Source organism: Varroa jacobsoni, unplaced genomic scaffold (genome assembly GCF_002532875.2).
Source record: "Varroa jacobsoni isolate VJ856 unplaced genomic scaffold, vjacob_1.0 scaffold_781, whole genome shotgun sequence".
Classification (NCBI taxonomy): Eukaryota; Metazoa; Arthropoda; class Arachnida; order Mesostigmata; family Varroidae; genus Varroa; species Varroa jacobsoni.
In genome coordinates, this window is record NW_019213683.1 from 38922 (window position 1) to 50846 (window position 11925).

An 11925-nucleotide genomic window follows, 5' to 3' on the forward strand; every position below is an offset into this window, starting at 1 on the left:
TATATAGTAATTTGCAGGTTTACATCATTTTCGTCATTGAGCATAATACGATGTAAAAAATAATTCTCACGCTACTCGCAATGAGGCGCTATCTATAAAAAGTCCGGGGCAGAAGTTTCATAGAAATGCTTTCCTAAATGGTCCTATCTAGATATATGGTCTCTTCGGCGGCTGAAGCTAAGAAGTAAAAACCTATGCTACTCTGTTGAAACAAAACAGCTTTTAATTTACTCCAGTGAAGCCTGGGACATTTCTTCAAGTCTACGGCCGATGCGCGCGTTACGAATGTTTGTTCGCTTGTGCGCCAAAAGAACATTCGACATTGTGAAATCATGCAACATTGAACACTAATGATGCTAGCACGCAATGTGTGAATAACACACATGCCGTGACCAATAATGTTTCTTCTATAATGTTTTGGGTATTCGATAAAAACAGCTTGTAGTGGTTGAGCTCCTACCATGTATTTATGAACAGGGTATTTTTCGGCGGAAATCAATTTATGGGAAACAACCTTAATAGCGCATACATGACTCTCACTGGCTGTCGTCGGGCTTCGAATAAGCACGACACCGTAGAACAAGCACCATTTCTGCCTAAATAACCAATTTTGTTGTCACCGATTTGATGTAAATGCAATGAATAACGTCATATTTTATCCATATGCATCAAGCTTGAAAGGAATTCTACAGGTAACATTGGCACCAATATGCTTGAGCATGATTATAAACGCAGAAGTCTTTATGGAAGTTGGTGTCGATTGCAGTGTTCGGTGACGGTAGCGGACGTAAAATTCAAATCATCGTAAAGGATATGATATAGAATAGTTATGGAACTAAATAAAGCTCATTACAAAACTGAACGTACTGTTTGTGATGAAACACCTCTAACGCTTTAGAACATAACCGTAGTAATTACATACCTACTTGTAAATCATAAATTAGAAGTGATACGAGATGAGGCAGAACTTAATGCTTAATTCAATTAACATACTACAATTATCAAATTGAGTCCAGGCTTCAGCGAAATTGTCAATGCGTTCAAATTCTTTAACTTTTGTGAGAATCATGCTTTTGAAGGCACCTTAACTTATAATAATCACCATCATCGTTGTACAGGTATTAGATTAGGTAAAAGGTTCCCCTTATTTTTTGTAACTCCCCGATTTATTGTAATGTTCGATTAAACGAGCACATCTTAGTCGAGGTGCTATTCTTCGCTTCCTATGACTTTTGCTTATCATTCTGATAACTGATACACCCCAGTGAATATGAATGTTTTTGATTTAGGAGCTATCCATTTGCGGACTTCAGCCTCTGTTCTGAAGTATTTGTTTCCTTCGACAACTTGCATTGACCGAAACACATAGGTAATAGTTAGATAGAACGATGTCCGGACTATGAGTCGAGTGGAGTAATTTAGCGGTTCGTTCCGTGGCTTAGTCAAACGAACTGACCTGCGCAACAGTCTCCTATAGTTCTGTCCTGAGTTAGTAGTAGTCACAACAGTGCCCCACTATATACAGGGGTGCAATCTTTAATTATAGATGCTTCTTCATAGTGACGAACTAGAGATCTGTATTTTATCTTGCGTTTTAGGTTATGATTCAGGGCTGGGACCCATCTTTCATCGCTGCTAATAGTTATATCCATATATGACTTGTTCTTTTGTTGTGCGAGCAATAAAGGGCACATTGCCAAACAGCCTCCTTGTCATTTTCACTCTGTTCATAGGGATCCACCTTCCTTCCCTTTCGCGTTTCTCTTGTACATAAAAACAATTGATAATAATTATTTGAATCATTCCTAGCAGTGTGGAGAGCTTTGGAGTCGAGCGCGTCACATTTTGTTCACGGAATACCTGCAATTTGTCGTCGTTCGGTTGTTATGGTCGTCCGAGGCGTGGTTTGCCGTTCAAGCTGAAATCCGCTGTTCTGAAGCGATTAGACTTAGACTTGCAAGTGGTAGCGTTTTTTGCAGGTTGCCTTCGATTTCTCAGAGAATTCTTTGTGTCGAGATAGTTCTCTCTCCAGCAAAGACAGTGTCGGAGATTCATATTTTTGGGTTTCATGACTGAACCCACCGAATCGCCATTTCAAAGGAAGCAATAGCGCGCACGCAGACAGTCAAAACAATCATTCTGGTAAGTTGCAGCTGAGGGCTAAAGGTTTTAGCTTTGCGTCCGATGCGGCTATTTAGCATTCTATCGGACGATTGCTTCTAAGCGCGAAACGAAGTGTGCTCACGCAGTGGGAGCTTCCAGTTAAATACGATCAGCCAGTTCAACACTAGCACCATCCAGTGGAAAGTTTTTGTTTAACCAAATATTACCAATAACAGTACAACAATGAAAAAAAATCACCGAAATCGACTCTACGAGGCGGTTGACTACACGAAGCTAAATAGGAAATTATGTTTCTACTTAAATTCAGAATCGTTTGCAACATTCATAGTCAAAATAAAAGCGGCAATATATCCTACAATACATCCCTAAGATGTTCTTGGCGGGAGCGCTACAACAGATAAAACAGATAAGTAATATATTTATTCACACAAACTTTTGATATACCCGAAACGGCGCTAGAACAAGCTGTTAAACAAATTATTTATCTCAGGTCAGGTTGGCCATAGATATGCAGTTTTTCAGTTACTTGCAATAATTGCGGCCACTAGTAAGTGGGCTTTTTCACATCAATACTACAAATAAATCCCATCTCCCAAAGTAAGCCAACAAACATTCGACAAATTCTATCTACAGTCTTACATGTGTTATTGTGATAGTTTGTTGTCTACAAGACATCAGTATTCCCTTGGATCTTCTCACACTGAATAATTAACCTCTATCTCGGCCATATCCTCAAACCAGCTTACCATTATTGTAAGATAACTGTTGGCTGTTCTGGGATACAGCGTCTCATAGTCTGCATAATTCTCTCCATTGCGCAATTAGTATTTGAGGGACACAGATCTCACAAATTTCCACTGTTGCTGACCCGCTAGTGTTGTTGGCAAGATTGAGGCTCTTAGCAGGATATTAACAATGCGCAGAAGTAGCGTAGCAGCCGTAGCTCAAGAGACGAAATTCATTGAGAGCGGCCACGATTTCTTACCAACTGCATTGTTGTTAATCCGCTATCCCCAGCGGGTTTACAGTTTCTTGAAAATTGGTACTGACTTATACACCATATGTGTACATGCAATTTCAGCTAAATGTTTTCATTGTATATAATGGAACGTAAAATGCAGAGAGAGGTCATTTCTCAAATTGTGCTAGCTAATTTACATTCGACACATAGAGACTTTCTTTGCCATTGTTGATTGACGAACCACGGTCTACTGAAGCGAAAAGGCAACTGGTTTTTCTCAAGTCTATTTCGACGTAAACTTCGGTATGTTTTCAAGTCTATGCTTGATGTTTATTGTGGCGTTGGTATTTTTTTTTCTTTACCTATTGTAGATAGCGAAAAAAACATACAGCCTCAGGAATTGTGAAGTCAAGCAAAAATTAATATTATTTTAATGATACAATGATAAAAGCATACAGCGAGCCTGTTTGTGCACTACACGTAGTGTGTGTAATGGAGCTTCATCCATAAAGACCACCTGCGACACCGGCCAAGGACAAACAATTACTCCGATATATGTTTCAGCTTCCAGAGATAGAGGAACTCGCACATCTTTGCAGAAGAGACGTTTGTAGCTGAAAGCCAGAGACAATAATTTTGCTGCAGACAATTTGGATAGTACACACGTGCATTCTGATTAATTCCTCAAGAATTTCATGACAGCTTAGATACGGGACGCTTAGATATCACTGTTTCTGGTTTCTACATAAACAATTTTCTTTTTTTCCGCCGATTTAGCATGGTGCTGTAAACCAAATCATGTTTTGTCGATTGGTCGTATGCTTTGGCCATGATAGTATTAACGATTAACGTGAATATCTGTATTTTTTTTATCTACTTTGTTTTTATCGAAATTAGGACGTCGAACACAAGAACTTCACTGGTTAAAACATGACGCTGTACAGGCTGTTCACATTGTTAACTATAAATGAATCGAAAGTGTCTGGAATAGTTATGCAAGGTTCCTACTCTCGCTAACTTTAAACGCAGGAACTTTGATGTTCTGGGGGGGGGGGGGGGTCTCGAATGATACGTTTGCAGCAGCATGACAAACGCCACCGTAATATTGGATTTGAAAATTTAATCTGAACTATACCCATATACAATTAAAATAAAAAATAAAATGCGGAAGAAAAAAATAAGGTCAAGTCACCTTATTCACAGAAATCCGCCTTCAAATCCAATGAGCTACTATATCCCCTATATAATGAATTGCTCTGAATAAATTCGTAAAAACCGTCGTTTTTTTATACTATATACTACTTTGTATACTATATTTTTTTGTACTAGTTTTATATATGAGTGGATACAGCGATACCTACGAACGACTCAAATCAATAGGCGTGTGGACAAATCATTTTATTGCAATGTATTAGCTATCAATTTGGCAACTATATTTTGATACAAATTCAATATTAAGTCCGAATCTTTTGGAGTAATATTTGGTCGCAAAAAAAAGTGTAATACATGCCCAAAAATAAGTCTTTTTTTTGTACATACGCAAATGTGTTGTTGTATGTAACAACGGTCGGAAATTTTTCTTGTTTGAGTATACGTTAGTTAACCCGTTATAACTGCGGGCAAAATGTGGAATAGTTGTGAGCCTAGGCAGAGCTACCTGCTTTTAGGTAATATGCAACGCGCGTACCATCACGGAGAATGTCCCCTAGTTTCTAATGATATTATACCTCACATGCAAGTTAGAAACTAAAAGGTGGAACGCAACGATGCTAACGAGATAACACGGCCTTTTCGGTATTAATTTAGCTTTCATTGAATTTCTGCAGACGGGACCTATGGATACTGCAAAACGTAAAAAAATTTATATATAAATAAAAATATATATAATATAATTAAGGCCTGTATGTATTTTAAAACTATTTGGATTTATATAGAAACGCATAATTAAATAACCTTTAGAATGTATAATTGTGCCAGATAGCTCGAATTCGCATTCTTTCGGCTTTAATCTATAAGCCAAGTTTTGGATTGCCCTACATTTCTTAATTCGACTTTAAATTTAAGCAAAACTCAATTCTTCTAATGCCCTTAAGTGTTAGCATAACTGTAGTCTACCCTTATAATTGAGTAGTCTGCTAGAACTGGGTTTGGTCGTTTGTTTCACGCTCGAGAGACCTCACGCTACGCATGGGTTACGCTAACCTGGGCAAACTTACAAGTTGGATTTGTCCGCGGGTACTTCAGTCACTGGCTGAATATCCTACTCGCACGGGGACGTTTACCATTTTTGTCGAGCTAGGATACAACTGCTATTGAAAGTTTTCGTGATATTTCGCAGATGCTGAAGGCTAGCTTCGTTCAACAGTAACCTAGTGGATGCCTAATTCTCTATTGTTTCATGTTACTTTGCGGATATTGTGAATTCAGGCGAACGTCAAGGGATCCTAGGGCCAGGTCGCATCGTGTTGTGCATCGATAATATAGTATCCATTCTTATGCAACTACCTACACAGTTCTAACTGCTGATTTAATTGACACACATGTACAGCATATGCAGATCGAACCGCTGTCACCAAGGCTATAACGATAGCCAGTAACGTTCGTCTGTTTCGAATCGCGTTTTCAATATCGTAGGTTCGCCTCTTATGCGAGACACGACCAGCATTTAACATCGCTGTCCACATAGGGATACTTTGGTGTACTGTCAGATTAGCCTTCAACGGACGACACTGATAGCGAAAATGCACTTATAGCAGTACAGCGTGTACTTTATTCAGTGCAAGTAAAAACAGGTAAAGGTTGGATACCAATTGCTAAACATCTACAGGTAAACCTCTCTTAAACAGTCCAGTGTTCACATTGTTGGTGACAACATGGATTACAAATTGTAGGCTAGTCCAGTACCAGATAAGTTTAAGGTGGCTGTAATCTACTACTACTAAGGCAGGTCCTGTGAGGATCTAAAAAGTTTTGTCGAATTAAAACAATGTTCGTTTCGTTACGGTATAGACGACACCAAGTGTAACCAACGATTTAATTCAGTTGTCGAAAAAAGGCAAGATATAAAAATCGTGCGCGGGTGAGTCGCTGTGTGGGGTAGCTCCGGTGTGTTTCTGCAAATAGGAGTCCGAATAATGGACAGAAAAGAAAATCTAGTGGTCGTCTCATGGGCGCTCGTGGCCGGAGCACTACTTGTTGGTGTTACACAAGGTCAAAGTAAGTATGCAACAGTAATAAAAGAAGGGAAAGAACTGTTGGTTTAATTTTTGTAGGCATGAAACAGGGTTACGCAAGTGTTGCTTTGCAAGTAGCTACAATAGGTTATTAAAACGACGCAACGACTGGCAATTACGACCCGAATCTTTGTTACAATAATTTCCGCAATCAACGGCAAAACTTTTGATATAGCTAAGTGTACGACATGATGAACTCATGCGGATTGGAGAAGGAAAGTAATCAGGGACATTCCTTAGGCTCCAACTCAAATAGTGGCGCCTGATTCGTATTTAGTGCAAGACCTACCTATGATGTCCCGGGTCAGTAGTAAGCTGTGCGGGCTGTCTCTGAATTCAAACATTTAGAATAACGTTAAGCCACAAGTATTCCATATTTTAATTCTATAACAAATTACGTCAATATTCTATCTACGTAGTTTTTTCCCTTTTATAATAGACAGGGCCAGAACTGATAAGCTGCCGCCTCGCTCCTATATGTACACATTTCAGCCTTCTAATTTTGTGTCTGTCTGGTAATCTCTGCCGCTTATTATAGAATATCCATTAGACCATAACCGCCACAGCTGCGTTACCACATACAATCGTACATATTTGAGCGGTGCGATTGTAAGTTCGGCAGTCTATTTTAATAATGCCTTTGTGTGCAAAATTTTCTACAAGGCCAAACCATACTATATATATATATATATATATATATATATATATAATTTTTCCGCTTAAATACATGGCTCTTTTGCTTTCAGTAACATAAACTCAACTAGTGTCAATAATGGATATGAGCCAGAATAGCAAACATATCGTCATAAGTCTCTAGGCAAGCATGTTCAAGCGTCACTATGACGAAGAAGGTAAAATGTTGGAGTGACATATTTGATCTATGTCAAATCGGCCTTAAATAGAATTTTCCTTAAGCGTAGCTTTGTTTCATTCATATTTGTGTGCATACGTAGTTCGTTTAGAGTGTAAAAAAGTTTACCGCCTGTATGTGTAGCTAATAGCTAATACTCAATACTAATAGTTCATCTAATTTATACAGCTTGAAAACCTTCCGACCGATCACGACATAGATGACTTCTTAAGAAGACGCGTCAAGTTCATAGCTTTCTTTACTTGAACCAATTATGTTATTACGTATTACTGACAAAGCTTTGAACAGCGACTCTTCGGAGACTGGCAAGACAGACAATGTTAAGTTTTCAACTGCACTCAAATACTGTCCTCGTTTGCTGAAGATTACATATTCCTTGCGGAAGACAAATTATATGTTCACGGATCTTTGACGAGCTTGTCGTAACGGCTGAGAACCTCTAGCAGAAGCAGCAATGTTTAGTGCAGCTCAGAGGCGTAAACCTAAATTGCCTTAATAAAAATAGCATCGACCTCCGTTTACTGATACAGTCTGAATGGACTGAATGATCTAAACAGTTTCATGTTATTCCAAAACCAGCTCAATACGTCCTTCGGCAAAACTAGGCGATAGTTGCAATGTACCGAATCGTGTCTTATTATTTTCAGGAAGCGGCAACATCGGCAAATATCAGGGTAAACGATTAGGTTGTTACCAGTGTGACGCCGATTTCACTTTCAACGCAGAGCCCTATGCGCACAACCACAGTTGTCTTGTTGGTCCTTCTGACCCGAAGGAGAGAGAACGGGGAATTGCACAGTGTAGCCAAAATTCGAGATACTGTATGGTAAGTCTAGTGGCTCTGCGAGGCCGTGTATGCACCTCACGGTCTCCACTCTAACGTTCGAAGAGATCCTAGAACCGCAAGTGGTAAGGCATTTCAGACCAGAAGGCTGGTCTAAAAGCATGCTAAGGTAGAAGTTGAAGCTGCGTACCCCATACAAAATCACTTACTGGCAGGTACGAGGAGAGTATCCTTGTATATACGAGAATAGTATACTTGCTCTAGATAGACATGATGAAAATACTCATAGGATATTCTATTCAGTAACAGATGTTTAAAATATCTATTAAATGACTATGTCTAGTAATGCATATACAAAGCTAATTGAATTACTAACGTTGTTTACAACCTAAAGTCCTTACTATAATATTTAGTGAAAGGGCCCACAAGTATCTTAGATGAGCGAAGTTTCTTTCTTCGTGCAAGACGGCCATGTTCAACAAAGCGAGCCGTAACATGTCGATGCACAAGCATCATTTGAGCAGTGGGTTAGTTTATTCGTACATAAGTAATGGACTGCAAAGCACATTTTCGCCTGTACCTTGATTATCAGGCGGAGGTAACACGGGTCAACCGAGTGCTGACGAAATTCTCACGAAAGTGCGCCGATGACTGTGTCACCAGCTGCCTACAAAACGGATTCGCTATGGATAATGAGGTTGTTATTCAATATATATATATATATACATAATTAAAGCGATAAGTTAACCCTTACTTCATTTACAGGCAAATTATCTGTGTAAATACATATACATAAATAAGTTCAAATGAGCGGTCTAAGGCTATTCACATACTGTTACCTCACAAACACAATAACAAGCTTTGCCTAACTTAGCTTAAAATTATGGTTAAGGCCTGCTATTAGTTCTAACACAAGAAAGACTTACTAAATCTATTATGAAAGTCTAAATCTATTATGAAACTTCTTGCTTTCAGTCAAAGTGGCCTCACTCACTTTTAAACAAAGACTTTTGATATATTGGGTCGTAGAAAAAGTAATAATTATTGTTCCCGCTAGATTACATTAATGTCACTTATTTCAGATAACATGAGAGTCGCCGAGTCGATGTCATTGAAAAACTGAGTCTTAGCAGTAGCAATTGTGGTAAAATGACTGGAACGCCTTTATTCAAATTTAAGATAGAGCGCCTTTAAGATGAGTGAGAATTCTGTAAATATTCGATATGTTCTATAGTTCGATTAATCAAGGCATTGATTTATTAATAATTGATAAAGGCACATATGACACACAGACCTATAAAAAAATATTATGCGGTTTAGGTTCAAGATGCGTTACCGAAAGAGACGGTCTAAAAGATCTTTGAATGTGAAAAATGCTTCTTGTAGTGGTCGATCTTATACGGCAAAAATTTATGAAATTATCGTAGCGAGAGCTAGCTAAGCAAGATATACACGTAAATAGTTATAATAATATCGGAAAGAAACTAAATATCCCCTACTAAACGGTCTTTAATAATTTGAGGAAGGATAGCTGTCTGCCAAAAAAAGCTCGATACTTGGGTGCCACACAGATTGACGCAAAAACAGTTACTCGATTGTAATTCCATCTGGAAACGCAACGAAATCAAGCCATTTTTAAAGCGGGTGGTCGACGAGTGAATCACTTATGGCACGAATGTAGAAATAAAAAAATCATTTCTACAGTCTCTGTAAAGCCCAGATTGACGCTAAAGAGGACGACGCTATATGCTTCGAAAGATTCAAATACGATCATGCGTTACGCATTGATGCAGTCTGCCAAAATAACTGACTCGGTCTTCTATTGCAAAAACTAATAAGACTACAACAAGCTATTGAAAACAGTAAATTGAACAGAACAGGGGCCGTCGTTCGCCGTGAAAATGTATCAACCACACGCGTTAAGCTAATCGCAAAAAAATTTGACAAATTAGATGGGAACTTTCAATGCATCTGCCATATAACCCAGAGCTTGGGTCATCCGATGATCGTCTGTCTCATTCCCCTGGAGAACTTTTTTGATTTAGTTGCAAGAATCACTTGTAGCAATGTTTCGATCAGAAACCAGAGATGTTCCCCGGTGATCGGATTATGATGTTATTAGAAAAATTCCAGAAGGTCATCGATCAAAATCGCGTATTACATTTAGTTCGTATTATTATTTTGTGATAGTATTATTACAAATATAAAAAAAAGTATTTGCTAGAAACAGTTTTGTTTAAAGACGGCTAATATTTTTCGACAAACCAATAATATGAAAAAAAAAGCTATTTTTTTAACTTATGATTGGCCAATACATTTTTAAACTGTAGCCAACGTTATATTTCTAACACAGCTAACTGTGAGCATCACGTGCAGCGTCTTATGAGGTCTTTTTCTAACGAAGTCTGTAGTAAATATTAGATATACAGCAATCTATTATTGACATCGATTGACGATAATAAAATCTTATCTTGACCTAACTTCACATTGTTTCAGGTTTGCACGTATTGCTGTGAGGCATTCGCGTATTGCGCTGAAAACCGAAATAAAATTGAGAACATTCACAAGAATTTTTAAGGACAACGAGCTAGAGAACAATGGCACACTGACTCATATTTATATATCAGAGAAGAGAGACTCTTCAGTTACTAGACAAATGTAGAAAGACAGGCAGTTATCGTGGCTGAAGCTACATGACTAGGTGAAAACACGATGCACCACTTCAAGGTGGCCAGGAATAAATTTGGTGATAAATAAACTGTTGTTCTAATAAAACACTCAGCATGTTGTCTGTATATGAGTAATATTTTTAATGAATATTAATCAATTCATCTGAAGTAGCATTGAAACATTTGAAATTTTAGGGAATACGTATGCGTTTTATAAGTTACTAATGCTAGTCATGATACCTTTTATTTCCGACCATCTCTTTCTTTCAGACAGATTTCCTTATGATAGCTACACAGGACGTTTCCGTGGATATTTGTCTAAATTTATGTTTAAGTACCAGTAATGTAATGAAGTACATAATTTTATCTTAAATGTTCTTAAGTGGAAGTTCTCTATCTTAAGTGTTACATCCTACACAACTGCTAGGTTCATCTGTAGAGCATATTTATCTACTGTATCCAATATGTCTCGTATTTTCCTGCATGTTGTGCATCGTCCGATACCTGAGTGCAGGTCTTTTGTAGAACCTACAGAGCATGCGCGCAGGCTAATCGAAAGTATTGATCACAAAAGTGCAACTAGCAAAAGCTCATTTTGTACTCTTACTACTTCGGCTTCTTTTCTCGTTAGACTTTTATCAAATATCCAATAAATTTGTATGAAAAATATTTTATACGCAAATCAGAAAAACACTGCTTGAAGGATAGATTGTTCTAATTCTGTCTCTTTTACGGGCCCTCGTTTACCTAAAGACAATCAACAAACAAACCCTGTCATGGAGCCTAACCAAAAAAAAAGCTTTATGGTTAACAAAAATAACGAAGGACAACTAAATACTTTTCGAATTTTTAAGAAGCTATTGCATTTTGGAACGCTCAAGGTTTAAGGTTTAGGCCCGGTCCTGCGAACAAACAAAATTTTTACGTCTACTCACCACTGTTTCCATTGTAGAATCAAGAATTAGCTACAGTCTGCTCGCTTTCGCTCGCGTGATGAACTGCCAGTCGAGCTCAACAGCGTTGAAAACAGACGATAACTGTACAAGTTAAATCTAAAGTGACCTTACTTGATTTTTTTACAATTTGATATATCGGATTTACTCATTATTGTAAAGTCTGAAAACCTTTCGGCACTATTCCCGCATGATTGGATCATCCTTCCTAAAATTAGTAGGATTTCCGAGTGTTTGTGGTGTCTATCTGGTGGACTACATTGTAACTATGAAGTGTCAATAATATCAACAATAGTTTCTGACGAGTTGCTCTACGCACTTCCTACTAAC

The 11925-nt window shown here is 38.0% G+C and overlaps 1 protein-coding gene and 1 long non-coding RNA gene across 5 annotated transcripts in view; one reads left to right on the top strand and one right to left on the bottom strand.

The window, feature by feature from the left end:
- The window catches only part of LOC111263668 (uncharacterized), a 19609-nt gene extending 7684 nt beyond the window's left edge, over positions 1–11925 (bottom strand). Inside the window, exons 1-2 of the long non-coding RNA XR_002682358.1 lie at positions 11578–11925; positions 3542–3699 (exon numbers count right to left, since the gene is read on the bottom strand). This is a non-coding gene — a long non-coding RNA (uncharacterized LOC111263668). The remainder of the gene's footprint in view (positions 1–3541; positions 3700–11577) is intronic.
- On the top strand, positions 3775–10750 carry LOC147753049 (uncharacterized). Of its 4 annotated transcripts, none has more exons than XM_022838973.2 (5): positions 3775–5912; positions 6128–6301; positions 7837–8015; positions 8566–8670; positions 10470–10750. In XM_022838973.2, the coding sequence occupies exons 2-5, from the start codon at positions 6220–6222 to the stop codon at positions 10548–10550; spliced, it is 447 nt and encodes a 148-aa protein (XP_022694708.1). In that variant the 5' UTR covers positions 3775–5912; positions 6128–6219; the 3' UTR covers positions 10551–10750. The 4 variants fall into 4 exon arrangements, with proteins under 4 accessions (XP_022694708.1, XP_022694707.1, XP_086825879.1 ...); XM_022838972.2 differs by having other exon boundaries at positions 3775–5539; positions 5720–6301; XM_022838970.2 differs by having other exon boundaries at positions 3776–5877.